At 39.6% G+C, this 16543-nt stretch overlaps 1 protein-coding gene across 1 annotated transcript; it reads left to right on the top strand.

The window, feature by feature from the left end:
* Window positions 1-6905: 6905 nt before the first annotated feature.
* On the top strand, window positions 6906-8216 carry LOC143620835 (UPF0481 protein At3g47200-like). Its single transcript, XM_077092427.1, has one exon. The coding sequence runs from the start codon at window positions 6906-6908 to the stop codon at window positions 8214-8216; it is 1311 nt and encodes a 436-aa protein (XP_076948542.1).
* Window positions 8217-16543: the final 8327 nt, after the last annotated feature.

Below are 16543 nucleotides of genomic sequence, written 5' to 3'. Positions count from 1 at the left end.
CTTAATAAAAGAAAAAAAAAACCTTTTAGTTGATGAAAAGAGGTATTTTCTTATTTAATTAACGGAGAAAGTGAAAACAAACTTTTTAAAGGACCTTGGCTATGTTTAAACTTTAAGAACAAAAGTTATATTTCTGTCCCTTTTTTATTATTATTATTATTATTTTTTTCGATGTGATCCACAAATCAGTAATCTATTTGTATAGTAGTATAGATACACGTATAATACATAAAGGGGATAACAATAGATAACTATTTATTTCCATATTTTATTTATTTGTAGTGTTTTATTTTTCCATATTCGAACTGTACCAAACAACCATTTATATATTTAGTTTAATAAACATGAAAATAGTTTATTTATTAGTAGTGTTTAATGCTTTCGTATTCGAAACTGAAGTTGTTTTGAAAATAAAAGTAAAATAATTTATTATTTTGGGTGGTGAATTTGGATTAAATTAGAATTCGATTCGAAATCGAGTTCAAATGTGAATCGAATAAGTTGAATCTAACTTGAATACGAATGAATACACATAAAAAAGTAAAAATATTCGAATCGATTTGATTAATTCGAAAATTTGATATTTGATTCGTTGAATACCCTTAGATAGATTCTTCTTTCATAGATTATCAGAGTCATTCAAAAAACAATACAGATGGAAGACATAAATATGGAACACGGAGATTGTTGGGTTCGTAGGCCTTGTTGGCCCGGTTTATTATATGAAGTCAAAAGAGGAGACGGGTGTGGGCGGTCGGGCCCAAGCCCGGCCCGGTTTAGATTTCTTGCATAATAGTTTACTAACCCTAGTTCAGTCTCTATATAAACAACATTATGTACTTGTAATATTTGGTCACTCAATAAAGATATACCTAGTTGCCACCCGTGGACGTAGGTTAGTTTAGACCGAACCACGTTAAATCCTCGTGTTCGTTTACTGCTTTCGTGTGTGTGTTCAGTTTCGTGTGTGCGTTTAATCCTAACAAGTGGTATCTAGAGCTTAGGTTCGGATCACGCGAAGAACACGTTGAACCAGTTCCGCCGCCGCCGCATCAAGAGTCGGAGCTAGGGTTCCGCTACGGTACCCAGTAGCCACCGGTCAGTTTCGTTGCGTCACTGCAGAAGGGTAATCGCCGGCTAGGGTTTTGCCATACCCAGTGCCGACGATCTGAGTAAAGGTTCTGTTCCGAAAGTCTTTAGCATCACCACCGCTAGAAAAAACGAAGTAGAGCATGCTCAATGCTTAATGCTTGACCGTGAAGCTCTCCTTTCGTCCACTTGCGTTAATCACAAAACGCGTTGGCGATTTAAGAGGCAAGACCATTATTTATGAACCAAGGATCTCTTATATCCACAGCCGATATGAGATTTACCTAGGGATTCAACTGGTCCTTGTTAATCTATTATGTATATTGCTACAGCTTATCTCCTTCCACAGCAAGCCACTCTTTGATTTTCATAAAGACATGCATCATCACTAGCTGTCGTGAACCTTCGCCGCGTCTCAAGCCGAACCACCTGCAAACCTCCACTCAGCGAAGCTTCAAGATTTGAGGGTTTTGACTTTTTGGGTGTTTGATCCGCGTATAAGGAGAGAAAGAAATAGTAGAGAGAGAGAGAGAGAGTTCAATTAATAACAATATATATTATATATTTAGGTATGTAATTTGGTAAGGAACTTTTACGAGCTTTTATTTTTAAGCTTTTAAAAAAAAACTCATATTAAATAAAAAGATTTGTTTGGTTAAAGATGTTTGAAGCTTTTAGGTTAGATGAAAAAACTTAATATTTAAACGCTACTACCACTAGTATTTGAGAAAAAGTTGCAAGTTTTTATATTTGAATTTACAAATTTGGTACTTGAACTTCCATAAACTTTTTTTAATTTATATAATAGCTAAACATTTAACCCTTATTCAAAAATAACAACCCCACGACTTTTTAAAAGCCATAACTTTTTCATAGGTTAATATTTTTTTAAAAAAATTATATAATAAAGCCGAGCATTTTAATCTCTTTAATTTAAATGTTATATTGATATACTTCTTTAACTTTAAAAAATTAATATACTACGTGATTATCGGCAAGGATTGACAACAAGTCAATTCAGGCGAGCTCAGACTATGTGTAAGACCAAATTAGGGTCGAAACGAGTCGATACAAAAAGAGTTAATTTAGTTCGGTTCGTGTCGGTACGGTTTTGAATCTAAAGGGGTCAGGTCAGAACATGTTTCAAATTAGAACAATGCCAAGTCGAAACGGGATTCATATCAAAATATGTTGGTTTAAAAAATTATCTATTTGAAATTACTGTATATGTAAGCTTTTTTCTTGATTTTTGTCACTGGTTACATGCTTGCTGTCTTTACACGAATTACACGTCTACATGTAGGTTATGTGTGCACTGTCATTAGGTGAATCATGTACCGACACTGATTATGTGGTTGATGTCAGGTTGCATGCCCACTCCGCCACACCGCGCGGACACCCAACTAGTTTTATTAAAAGCTTCAGCCACTCTCCAAAATATCTAAATATATATAAAAAGCTATAACAAACAGTTTTCAGCTCCAGCTATCATCCACCAGCCACTAGCTTCCAACTACTTTTGCTAAATATAACCTTAATAAAAGAAAAAAAAAACCTTTTAGTTGATGAAAAGAGGTATTTTCTTATTTAATTAATGGAGAAAGTGAAAACAAACTTTTTAAAGGACCTTGGCTATGTTTAAACTTTAAGAACAAAAGTTATATTTCTGTCCCTTTTTTATTATTATTATTATTATTTTTTTCGATGTGATCCACAAATCAGTAATCTATTTGTATAGTAGTATAGATACACGTATAATACATAAAGGGGATAACAATAGATAACTATTTATTTCCATATTTTATTTATTTGTAGTGTTTTATTTTTCCATATTCGAACTGTACCAAACAACCATTTATATATTTAGTTTAATAAACATGAAATTAGTTTATTTATTAGTAGTGTTTTATGCTTTCATATTCGAAACTGAAGTTGTTTTGAAAATAAAAGTAAAATAATTTATTATTTTGGGTGGTGAATTTGGATTAAATTAGAATTCGATTCGAAATCGAGTTCAAATGTGAATCGAATAAGTTGAATCTAACTTGAATACGAATGAATACACATAAAAAAGTAAAAATATTCGAATCGATTTGATTAATTCGAAAATTTGATATTTGATTCGTTGAATACCCTTAGATAGATTCTTCTTTCATAGATTATCAGAGTCATTCAAAAAACAATACAGATGGAAGACATAAATATGGAACACGGAGATTGTTGGGTTCGTAGGCCTTGTTGGCCCGGTTTATTATATGAAGTCAAAAGAGCAGACGGGTGTGGGCGGTCGGGCCCAAGCCCGGCCCGGTTTAGATTTCTTGCATAATAATTTACTAACCCTAGTTCAGTCTCTATATAAACAACATTATGTACTTGTAATATTTGGTCACTCAATAAAGATATACCTAGTTGCCACCCGTGGACGTAGGTCAGTTTAGACCGAACCACGTTAAATCCTCGTGTTCGTTTACTGCTTTCGTGTGTGTGTTCAGTTTCGTGTGTGCGTTTAATCCTAACAAGTGGTATCTAGAGCTTAGGTTCGGATCACGCGAAGAACACGTTGAACCAGTTCCGCCGCCGCCGCATCAAGAGTCGGAGCTAGGGTTCCGCTACGGTACCCAGTAGCCACCGGTCAGTTTCGTTGCGTCACTGCAGAAGGGTAATCGCCGGCTAGGGTTTTGCCATACCCAGTGCCGACGATCTGAGTAAAGGTTCTGTTCCGAAAGTCTTTAGCATCACCACCGCTAGAAAAAACGAAGTAGAAGTCGCCGCCTGTTAAGGGTTCTGCTAGGGCAGCCGCCGCTAACCCTAGCGCCGCCGTCGATTTGCTTCGTATCAGAAACAAAAGAAATTGAAGAAGAAGAAGGCGTGAGCAGATCTGTAAGTTTGTTGACTTTTGGGCAATTTTTTTTTGTTTCGTCAAAAGGAGCAGTGGCCAGTGGGGCTTGATTTATATTGGCAGATCATGTTTCCTTCCTTTGGGCTTTAAACAAGGATAGTAGCCCATTATCAGTATTTTTGATCAGCTTTCGGTTAAGCAAAGAACAAGTAAAATAGCGAATCGAGATCCTATTTTTGAAGAACAGTTGTTAAGTCAGAAGAAGCGTTAAAGAAACTTAGAACCAGTACCAACCGCGTTTGTCAGGTTTTATCGTTTCAGTTTAAAGTTTCAGTTTTATGATTTTTAGTTCGTTATTCCGCTGCACGTTTAAAATAGGTTGATTTTTTAACAGAGTTCAGTAGAACAATCGTTAAGTTCAGGCTCGTGTTGCTGTGTCTGTCTCTGTTTTATCCAGTTTTTCGTTTTAGTCATTGCCATGGCAGAAGACGGAAAGGTTTCGATACAGAAGTTTGACGGACAGAAGTTTGGTTGGTGGAAGATGCAGATTGAAGCGTTACTTTGTCAGAAAGACTTGGATGTAGTGCTTGAGGATGAAAAACCAGAAAAGTTGTCAGAAGCAGATTGGAAGAAGTTAGACAAGAAAGCTAGGGCTTGTATTACATTGTCGTTGTCGGAAGATGTGGCGTTTAACGTCATGAAAGAAACCACAGCCCGTGGTATGATGGACGCACTATCCAACATGTATGAGAAGCCTTCGGCAGCGAATAAAGTCTATCTTATCCGAGAGCTAGTGACAACAAGAATGAAAGAGGGTGGGTCAGTTACAACTCATATCAATAATCTTAATTCGATCTTGTCCCGCTTAGTGTCAGTTGACATTAAGTTTGATGATGAAGTTCAAGGCCTCTTGTTATTATCCTCTTTGCCCGACAGTTGGTCGCAAACAGTGACTGCAGTTTGTAGTTCGTCTACAAATATTACTTTCGATGGGATTCGAGATCTGATTATGGGAGAAGATTCAAGACGCAGAAGTTCAGGTGAATCATCAGGCAATATGCTAGTCACAGAAGGTAGAGGCAGGAGAAAACAGCGAGGCAGTGGGAGCAGGAAGAGGAGTCAGTCTAAGACTCGTAAGGATATTGAATGTTGGGGTTGTAAAGAGAAAGGAAACTTCAGGAATCAGTGTCCGAATGGTAAGAAAGAGGTGAACGTTACAGAAGACGACACAGATGACGGGGTCAGTAGTGATGAGGCTTTGGTTTGTAGTGTTGAGAGTAGCGTTGATGCTTGGGTGATGGATTATGGTGCATCGTTTCATGCCACTCACTGTAGTGAAACGATGAAGAATCTTAAATTTGGGGATTTTGGAAAGGTTCGACTAGCGAATGATGATATTTTAGAGGTTACGGGTATGGGAGACGTTGATTTGATAACTTCAGCCGGTACTTCTTGGACTTTGAAAGACGTGAGGGTTATTCCAAGTTTGAAGAAACGTTTGATTTCAGTTGGGCAGTTGGATGACCAAGGGCACGATGTTAAGTTCGGGAATGGGCAGTGGAAAGTAGTCAAAGGGAATCTCGTGGTTGCTCGTGGCAAGAAAATGGGTTCGTTGTATATGGTCGATATGTCATCGAAAGGAGTGGATCCAGTTTTGGTGAAAGACAAAATCCGGTTCACAGAATCTCGTGGGCAGAAGAAGGTTCGTTTTGCAAGTAACAAACCCAGAGCCAAAGTGAAGATTCAGGATGAACGAGCTAGGAAGGTTAAATCAGTTGGGGGACATCGTGACAGTGGGAGCACAGGTCGTGTTTCAGTTACAGTTCCAGGTCGACAGTGGATTAAGAAAATCAGTATTCTAGCTGTAAAAGTCTCTCCAATGAATTACTTGCTGAATATGGAGAGTGTTTGTTCTCAGGTTATCTCAGGATCCGGTAGTTCGTTACAGTGGGAGCCGGTAGGGACAGAGAATGGGTCAGGGGCAGTTTCAGCCGTGACTGACGTGTTGGAGCTCCGGGGAGCTTCAACGGGCCTTCTGGTTAATTGATGAGAAGGCGGTGGCAACTAGAAGAAGTTTAATGTTCAGATTACAGAAGTACAATCAGGAGTGCAGACGAGAGTACTCAAGGCCTCCGAGTGGGAGATTGTTGGGTTCGTAGGCCTTGTTGGCCCGGTTTATTATATGAAGTCAAAAGAGGAGACGGGTGTGGGCGGTCGGGCCCAAGCCCGGCCCGGTTTAGATTTCTTGCATAATAATTTACTAACCCTAGTTCAGTCTCTATATAAACAACATTATGTACTTGTAATATTTGGTCACTCAATAAAGATATACCTAGTTGCCACCCGTGGACGTAGGTCAGTTTAGACCGAACCACGTTAAATCCTCGTGTTCGTTTACTGCTTTCGTGTGTGTGTTCAGTTTCGTGTGTGCGTTTAATCCTAACAGAGATGTAAATATTTTTCCGAAAGTTGCCACCCGAAATCTTCTTGATTACATGGAAGAAAAAAATTAATAATGCCTCGGACAACTTTTAAACTTGTAGAGATTGAAATCCACTTTGTGAGAGAAAAAGTTTGTCTTGGACACATACGTGTATTGTATGCTCGTGCTTCATCTCAGTATGCTGACATATTCATCATATACGTGTCAATTTAAGTGTTCGTCAATGTCCCACTCGAACTGAGAGGACGTATTAGAGAAACATATTTGATTCATAATTATTGATATTATTTGATAGTGTTTCCATATAATTTATCGGCTTTATTGTTTATGACCCACTTAATGAGGGATTGATTATTGTAAGAATGACACCATACACACTTTTACATATTTCCAATAATTTATTTTGAACTATTCTATCATCAAACTTGTAAAAAAGTTTGACCCAATAGTAACACGTGTGTTGTGTATACTCTTATCCTTACAAGTTCATGTTTCAGAGATTATTGGAGGAAATCAGTTAAATAAACACTACAAATGGCCGAAAACAAGGATGTGGAGCTCGGAGTAAGCCCTGAAGCTGCCAGCGCCGCCCAAACTCTTATCAATTCAATCAGAGAAACATCAAAGGCGGCCATCAATAACACTCAATGTATATACATGGCTCCAGATAACCTCCGAAATCTCAGCCCATGTTCTTTCACGCCACAGGTGGTCTCAATTGGACCACTGCACAGAAACGATTTAAGTCTGCAACGATTTGAAGAACAGAAATATGCTCTTGTGAATGATCTATTGAGCCGTCTTGGTTCACCAGAAAAAGCGTTTACAAAATGCATGGAGAAGGTGGTTTCCAAAATAGAATTAATCAAGATATGGTATGCTAACATGGAGTCTTATGATGACTCGGTACTGGCAACAATGATGGTTACGGATGCTTGTTTCATACTTGAATTCATTTCCCAGATGTCGTCAAAAGATTTCACCGACAAGGTTAGGTGGCAGAACGAACGCGTACCTTATGATCTGGTGTTGCTAGAGAACCAAATTCCATTCTTTGTTCTTAAAGACATATACCAGTGCCTCCCTTGTTTTGATATAGAACGTCAATCTCTAACATCATTTATCCATCCATTTCTGAAACTTATCGACCTCTTCCAAGGAAGCATAAAACCAGAAAGTAGTCAGTTACATGATTGTTATCATGATCATATTCTTCACTGTTTGTATAACTGTTACAAACCGAAAAAAACCATTCTATCAAGTTTTCCACGTTCAACAATCCACTCAGTTACAGAACTTGAGAAGACAGGAGTAAGCTTTAAGCCTAACAAAGATGCAAAATGGCCAATGACCATAGAAGTGAAAATGTCTACAAAGTTTTCGAGCATTTCATGGTATATGTTTAAGAATCCTTTAAAAATGCCAGCATTGCGTGTTGATGTTTTTACGGAGTTGGTTTTAAGGAACCTCATTGCATACGAGCAATCAAAGGCTATTGATCCTTACGTCACATCATATGCCAGGGCCATGGACATGCTAATTGATACTCATGAGGACATTGCTAAGTTGGTGGCATCAGAAGTCATGGTCAATCATATAGGCTCAAATGAAGAGGCTGCAAATATGATAAACAGAATATGCAAAGAAGTTGCCCCGAGAGATTTCTATCACACTAAAGAGTGGGAGCTCCTAGATAAACATTTCAATGAATACTGGCCCAAAAAGATTGTGAAGTTAAAGCGTACCTATTTCCATAGTCCATGGAGTATCATTGCCCTATCGGCTGGAATGGTTCTTTTTGTTCTTGCCATGCTTCAAACCATCTTTACCATTAATCCTACCTGAAGAAATAACAAAGATTATATCATTCTTACATATGTTGTACTGAATGATTAGTTCCAATGTTAAGCATAGGGGTACGTAGGTCAATGCTCGTGATTATATCACCTTCTCTCAGTATTTAGTTCTCCTTGTTTGTTAGTATCGGGACTTTTATTCTAATTGTAACTTTTGATTTCATTGTATTGTAATTCCAATCACTAGTTCGTTCAATTAACAAATTCCTGTGCTATAAACACGCATAAAGTGTAACTATCGAAAACACTTACATATGCAAAAGCCACATGAATCAAGGAATATTAACAAAACTTTAAACTCAAGGATCTTTTATGATTATGTTAAAAATCTTCATTTCACCGAATTACAAAATTAAAAAATAATAACACAACTTTAAACTCGAAGATCTTTTTATGCATGATTAATCAACATAACTAGCATCTAATTGTTGTGTGCAATAGTCTTGCGATGAAGACTTCATGCAAAAGTGACCATAGTGGTCATGCTATTTACGAAGGGGGGTCAATAGTTTAAAGATTAGTTATATGTTAGTTACTTAGTTAGTATCCTGTTAGTCAATTATGAATCAAGAATCGCAAGGGTGCAGGTAGTCGGAAACAAAGCGAATGGCCAGAAGAACAACGGTAGGGCTGCAGAACGTGCTGTGTGTGGACTGTGGTAGCCGAAAGATAAGTACGGTAGGGTGAAACAACGATTGTGATTTAGAGTCAAGCAACGGAAGAGTCAAATAGGATTTAAAGAAAACTTAATTTGTTTTCTTGTGCAATTAATTAGCAATTCATAAAACAAGTATTAGCAAAGAGGAAAAAAACCGATAATAAAACCAACTAGGGCTTTTTTCCCGTTTTTAATGTCCTTCGCGCGGCGTGAAGGTTTTATCACCCTCAGTTCACGTAGCGCGAAATAAGATAACTTCTTATTCAAATTTGTCTAATTAAAAAACCCAAAATTCATATATTATAGGTCCCGTAACTCATTTTTTAGCCCGAGATATGCCCGTTTACTTCTAAACGTCGCCGAATCACTTCCGAACCCCCCAAACTTCAAAGCAAAGATGTAAAAGACTCCAATTAGTATCTTTAATGCTTCAATTAGAATGTAAAATTTAGATGGGAATAGTTACTAAGGATGGGGTCAAAAATTTTTAAGTATTGGTTATCTATCGCTATATAGTAAAATCTTTCAGTTTCGTGTCGGGTCGCATAATAAAAGGATACTAAATCAAACCATGTTTTTATATATAAAAGTATACATTTATATATTGATGAAATGTAATGTGTTTATAAAAATAATTAAAATGAAACAAATGAAAAAATTATAACTATTTAATAAGCAAAGACATCATAAATTAAAAGATATAATATAAAAACAAATGAAAGTAAAATCTTAGACATATTCTAAATTAAACAAAAATCAGTAAAGAAAATATGCATAATTTACTTTTGTATGTTTTATAACATCATTTTTAAATTAGGATGGTGAAGTCCACATGTGTTCGGCACTTCTTCAAATATAATCTAACTTTACTAATAAAAGAAAATAATGAGGATAAGGTTGCAATCTCACATTCAGGTCTAATCTCTTCTCTCATTCATTCTAATTCTAATGATCCATGGGTTATGGACAAAAACATTTTGGAAAATAGGTTATAATTTTATTTCTAATTTTTTATCTCATTCATCCTGTCTATCCATGAATCATGGGTCAAAATAATTTTGACAATGAGTTATATTTTTCTTTATAATTCTCTAATTCCTCATCTTACTTATCCTGCATAGTCATGATTCATGAGTTAAAACAATTTTGAAAAATGGGTTATAATTTCCCTTCTAATGTTCTAATTTTTCATCTTATTCATTATAGTTATCCATGGATCATTCATTCTAATGATCCATGGGTTATGGACAAAAATATTTTGGAAAATGGGTTATAATTTTATTTCTAATTTTTCATCTCATTCATCCTATCTATTTATGAATCATGGGTCAAAATAATTTTGACAAATGAGCTATATTTTTCTTTATAATTCTCTAATTCCTCATCTTATTTATCCTACATAGTCATGGTTCATGAGTTAAAACAATTTTGAAAAATGGGTTATAATTTTCCTTCCAATTTTCTAATTTCTCATCTTATTCATTATAGTTATCTATGGGTAATGAGTCAAAACAATTTTGACAAGTGTTTTATATTGTTGTAATGGGTTATCTTATTCTAATTTGTGAATTTGAGATTATAGATTTCTTATTATTTGTAGTATATATTTTATTTTCTTCTTACCTTCAATTTTATTCATTTCTTTCAAATAACGTACCTATTTATTTTAATTATTTAACAAATCCCATGTAATACACGGGTTCAAAAGTTAGTGTTTAGTAAAAAATAATAATGGTGCGAGAGAGAAACTTTATCTTCTTTCTTTTTCAAATCATATTCCTAGCTTTGTATTTCTCCGATCGAATTGCTCTTGCCGGAACCTTTTTTTTTTAGTTTTTTTTTTCTAATAATCCTTTTTTTCCTCCCTTTTCATTATCTCACAGGGGTCAGTATTAAATTTTACAGGGGTCGATAAGGATTTTACCTTAGATATAACACTAATTATTTTTCTTTCACAGGGGTTGGCCGACCCCGTACCGCAAAACATAGGTACGCCGCTGGGGTCTATCCCTTTTCCTCACGTGTGAGGTGAGTTGGCAAAGGAGTCATTCCACATGGCGTCCTACGTGGAAGGGTCACGCTCATGACACCCTTGGAACACCGCCCCCTCCTTTTTTTTGTCACGCGTGACGTGACGCTAGTGACCACAGTTGCTCACTCTCTTGCTCTCTTTGTATTAAATAAAAAGAATCAAAAATGGAGAATGAGGAGAAGGGTGTATACCCATGATTTAAGGGTGAGGTTGAATGATGGGGTGAAACTGACGTGGCGTAGACGTGACGAATTAGGAGAATGGTGTTGAGGGGTATATACGCCTTAGCCTAGCCTAAGGGTGTTTATCGGTTTATTTGATTTGAATTTTTTTTGGTCAAAGCAAAAATCAAACCGATCTGAATTAGAAATGTATCTAAACAAACATAAGTCGACCGAATTTATTCGTGTCAGTTTTTCTATTAAATCGGTGTTGTTCGGTTTATTCAACTGAATTCCGTTTTTTTTTTACCGTTTGGTTTTGGGTTTTTTTTTTCTTTTTTTTTTTCACTCACGCTCTTACATGTATCCTAAATTCAGACAATAATGAGCAATTAGATAGCATGACATGTATGAAACACACTTTTATTAAATCAAGTATCACAATAATATTAGCGATACTCATCCCACCATTATCCATATTACACTAACTCTTTGCAAAATTATATGCATTTTATAGGTGATTATCCAAACTAAGATGGCTAAATTTAAATTTAAGAGAAGGTTGATTACATTTAAAACATTCAACTAATAGTAACCATTATGGTTTTGTTCAGCGGCTCTCGCCCAACGTTTACCGGTTTGTTCCTTTTCAAAATTTTAAATGATATTCTTGAAGCTAATTAATAACCATAAAGGTCAAACTAGAATCGATAAAACATTATTGATCAAACAGTAATTTTGGTCATTTTATAGGTATGCATGAAACCGAAAAGACCAATTTGAAATCAAAGAAACCGAACCTAAATGGAAACGGAGAATTTTGTTTTATATTTTTGAGAAAACCGAACTTTCTAAGTTTCAATTTTGTATGTAATTAAAATTGAAACAATCCAACCGAATTAATGGATTTTCATTTTTTTTATTTTTAGTTTTATGTAATTTATAAAAGTTTAATAAATAGTGTAAGTTAAATATTTTCGTCCAAATGTATAAAATTCCATTAATTATTAATAAGAACGTTTACGTCTAAGTTCAATATTTTGGGCCAACTTTTTTAATCCCAAACGGTAAAACCCAAAAACCGAAACCGAATGGTTTCCAGTACTATGATGTATGGTTTATTATAGAAACACAAGTAATGATATTATGATATTATCTAGTAATAATGTTATTCGAAGTTGTCATATTTAGATGCTTTACGTGTGATCAACTGAAGAAACACAAACCGGACCCCTGGCAGATTACTGGTAACCTGGGGGTTAGATAGATGTTTCCCACGAGGGGTTAGACCCTTGGAAGATGGTTCTTCTGATAACCTGCAAAACAGACACCGTAAGCTCGTCACTGAGAAGGGGGGGATTCCTCCTTGTGACCACCCTCCGGCGTAGAATCAGACTAGATTGCTCTTTAAATATAAAAGTATATTAAGAGATTGCTAGAGCAGATATCAGGTATAATATGATGATAATGTGGTAAGATATGATAAGATGAGATGGTCATACCATTTGTGGTATTTATAGCCGAAGGTAGGTTTCCAAAGAGGTATGGCCGGCTGCAACAGTGTTCCTGTTCCACCAACAGTAGCCTACGCACGTGCCCTGCTGGTAGTTGGTGGGTAGGTAGCGGCTGATAGCGACCAGGCCTGCTGTATACTATTCCTGTTCCACCAACTGACGGCTACGCACGTGGTATGGCAGTAGTTGGTGAGTAGGCAGCGGCTAATAGTGACACAGTGCAGGAGCATGCTGCTCGCCATACTGTTGTCAATAAGCTGTCGTATCTTTAGTCAGATCTTTTTCCCATACCTCGTCAGGTACAGTACAGAAGATCTTCCTGTATCGTACGGACTGGCTTATTTGGGCGGGAGTATTCCCCCTCCCGCCCTTGTGCGGGATTGTTCCCGGCTTCGCTCATTCCTTCAGGTGACACTGAGTGATTGAGAGCTAAGTGCCTTGTGCGTGTAGCCTTGCTGCGCGGGTGGCCTTCCCTGATGGCTTGTATCCGAGGCTGCGGGAACAGGCGGAGTCCTTCACCATCGGGAGGCATTTCCTGCGGGACCAGCTTGCGTACTGCGCGTAAGGACGTCACGTCTCTGAGCATGGTTGGTCCTGCGGATCCAGTTGGTTTTTGCGCAGACGTCCCTCTTTTAGGTGAGTCTTGCGGGTCCAACTGGGCTTTGCTGGGACCTACCTCTTCAAGTCCCCCCAGTCCAATGTTCTTCTCATGAGTGTTTAATAAAGTGAGGTGAACTTTTGGACTTAAGCAGAGGGTTTTGAAAAGGGTTTTTCTAAGGTTTTCCATGGGGATTCTTCCCGCGGAAGTCCTTGTCACTTGCAGAAATGCCCGAGTTTCCTGCTTGGTCTTTGGGTATGATGCGGGTAAGCTGTAATCTCCTCGCACGTCAGGAGCGTTGAGTCCCACTTGTGTGGATTCTCCTTGAGGTTTTGGTGGTTTTGAACATAGTGATCAATTATGTTAACACCACCAATTCCATCCTGGAGCTTCGAACAACGTAGTTCTCGACGTTCCCGCTATGCGGGGATGTTATTTCCGTTTCCGCAAGCATTGCCCAGAAGATCCTTCTTGGTTTCAATTCCCGGCGGAGCGCTAGGTATGTGAAGGGTTTTGCCTTAACACTGTACCTGCGCTCGTCTTACGGTTATTTTACTTCCAAGGTATTCCTGGCGTCAATTCCCTGCGGGTGCTAGGTTTGTGAAGGGTTTTGCCTTTACACTGTATCCGCACCCGTCTTATAGTTACTTGGTTGCCGAGGTACTTGGCTTCAATTCCCTTCGGGTGCTAGGTATGTGAAGGGTTTTGCCTTTACACTGTACCCGCATCCGTCTTACGGTTACTTGTTCGCCAAGGTTTTCTTGGCTTTAATTCCCTGCGGGTGCTAGGTATGTGAAGGGTTTTGCCTTTACACTCTACCCGCATCCGTCTTACGGTTACTTGTTCGCCAAGGTTTTCTTGGCTTTAATTCCATGCGGGTGCTAGGTATGTGAAGGGTTTTGCCTTTACACTGTACCCGCATCCGTCTTACTGTTACTTGTTTGCCAAGGTAAGGGGGTATTTTCCCGCCTACTTTATGATCTTTTTGAATTTTGAATTTTGAAATTCGAAAGGTTGGTGAGGATAAGAACAGTCCAAACATCTGAAACGTCGTGCGACGGTTTCTTCTGACTGTGTCAGGACGTGCAGGAAGTTATGGTGACGTGACAGTACATGGTCGTTTCAGACGCTTTTTCAGGCGCGTGGGCGCGATTTTTCGGGCGCGTGGCCGCGAAATTTCTGGCACGCGTACTTTTTACAGCTGTTGCCAGCTAGCTTTTTGCCACGCGTCATAGTTTCATTGCACCTTCGATTTCTCTCTCCTTCGCATTAAATTCACCGCATTAATTGCGATTACTATATAAAGGGGAAGAGGGTCATTTGTAATTCACATCTTCACTTCTCTTTCATCTCTAAGGCGATTTCTGGTGAATACTCTTATTCAGTTGAGCATTCCTCCGAAATCGTTTCTTCTTCCTTTGCAATATGTCTTCACATGATACTGAAGCTGTAGTCGATGATAAGAGTACTGCTGGCGAGTGCCAGTGTGCTCTGCCCGGCGATCAGTACCGGTATGTTGTTAGGAAGTTCATGCTCGATCCTCTCGAGCCTGAGTTTCCTGAACCCCATCAGACCGTGTACGATGCCCCCAGTGGCAAGATCGGGGTATATGCTTCATTCTTTGTCTATGGGAATCTTAGGTTCCCATTGACAAAGTTTGTTTACCGTGTCCTGGAGAGGCACGGTGTGCATTTGACCGAGTTGCACCCCATGGCGATCGCCAAGATTCGCCACTTCGAGTGGGTGTGCCGGATTTTGGGCATTGAGCCCTATGTGGACCGCCTGATGACCTTCTATACTTGGAGGTGCATCCAGGGGTGGTACACCCTGACAACCCGGATTAAGGGTTTGAAGATTTGCGCCACCGAGCGCAGTCTCCGATCGTGGAAGCGGGAATTCTTCTACATTTCTGCCCGCGCCGTCCCTATTGCCATGAAGTTTAAAAATGGCCAAGCCATTCCGAGCCACCACGCCACCAACTACCAGGAGGCGGAATGGTTTGCGAAGATATCCCGGGTCCAATCTCCGGTTTACCGGTTTGCGGAGTCCGGGATGGTGATGCTGGGGATGAGCCGGGTATGGAAGGAGGCGTCTCAGGTTCCCATCCTTCTCGAATACGGTTTGAACTCTACTCCTTATGGTATGTCTTAGTCTTTCTTGCTGATATGAGTTTGTCTTCTAACTGTTTATTTTCTTTCAGAGGGGAACAATTTGGAGTCGCTCCTGTATCCGCGGGAAGCTGACGGTCCCGTGCGGGTGGGTACTCGTGCTCTTGACGAGAACGAGTTGCCCATCCTGGAGCAAACAGCGGATCGGTTTGTGGAGGTCTACCCGCTGGGCCACGAGATCCTGAGCCACCGGCGGCCAGGTAAGGCGTTATTCTCTCCTCCACCCCTCAGTGCTGTACCCGCTGCTGGGATTCCTTACATGCTGTCTTCTTCTGAGGAATCCGCAGATGGTCCTCCGTTAGTGCGGAAGAGGAGGGCTGCCGTCGGGAAAGGGAAGGAGAAGGTGGCCTCCACAGCTGATCCGGTGCTTCTATCTGACACTGAGTCAGATAGTGAAGAGTTGGCGGGGAACCCCGGTGGTGAGAAGACCACTGTTCCGGAGGCTACGACTGTTACCTCCGGAGAACCAATGACGACGACGGTGACCGGCATCAAGAGACCGGCTCCATCGGGTTCGTCCCCGCCCGTCCGTATGTTCAAGCTCAAGAAAACCCGTAAGTACAACTCTTGGCTTTTATCTTCGTAATTTAATCTTCCAAGTCTTTTAAAACTTTTCTTCTTTACGCAGGTGTGGATGTTGGCGCATTCCAGGGTGAGGGGCCGAGTACTACCTCTCCGCCAATGACGGTAGGCTTGGTCAGCCTACTTGAGGCGTCGACCCAGGCGCCTGCGCCTGCTTCCGCTGGTTCAGTTGCTCATTCTGAGCCGACTGTTCCAGCCGAGATGACGTCACCGCCGGCTGTGAGTGCGATTTTTACAGCATCCTTCACAGAGCCGGCGGTTACTTTTGCCGCGGATTCTGCGGCAGCGACTGCGGCGGCTGCCACCATGCCCCCACCACCGGCACCGACGGCCGGCCCATCAGGTACGCATGGGAGTACTCGCCAATCTTTGCCACCTTCCCATCTGCCTGACCTTTTGGATGGGTTTCCTTTGGGTTCAGGTGATGGGTTCGGCGGTTATCGGCCTGTTATAGACCCTACAGGTGCGTAGGGTTCCTTTGGCCCTTTTTCACTTTTATTTTTTATCATCTTTTCCTAACTGCTTTTTTGTTTTTTGCAGTGTCGGATTCCAATGAAGTGTATGTTTCGCGATGGAACATACGCCGAGGAACAACCCTTCGTA

The sequence above is a fragment of the Bidens hawaiensis genome, unplaced genomic scaffold (assembly GCF_021521415.1).
Source record: "Bidens hawaiensis isolate Kalapana, Puna unplaced genomic scaffold, B.hawaiensis_p1.1 tig00002717_1, whole genome shotgun sequence".
Taxonomy (NCBI): domain Eukaryota; kingdom Viridiplantae; phylum Streptophyta; class Magnoliopsida; order Asterales; family Asteraceae; genus Bidens; species Bidens hawaiensis.
The sequence above is the reverse complement of the archived record's forward strand: the minus strand, read 5'-3'. Positions and strand labels throughout refer to the sequence as shown.

What these genes read in the sequence shown, in the direction of transcription:
- LOC143620835 (XM_077092427.1), top strand. Translation starts at nt 6,906, where the DNA reads ATGGCCGAAAACAAGGATGTGGAGCTCGGAGTAAGCCCTGAAGCTGCC.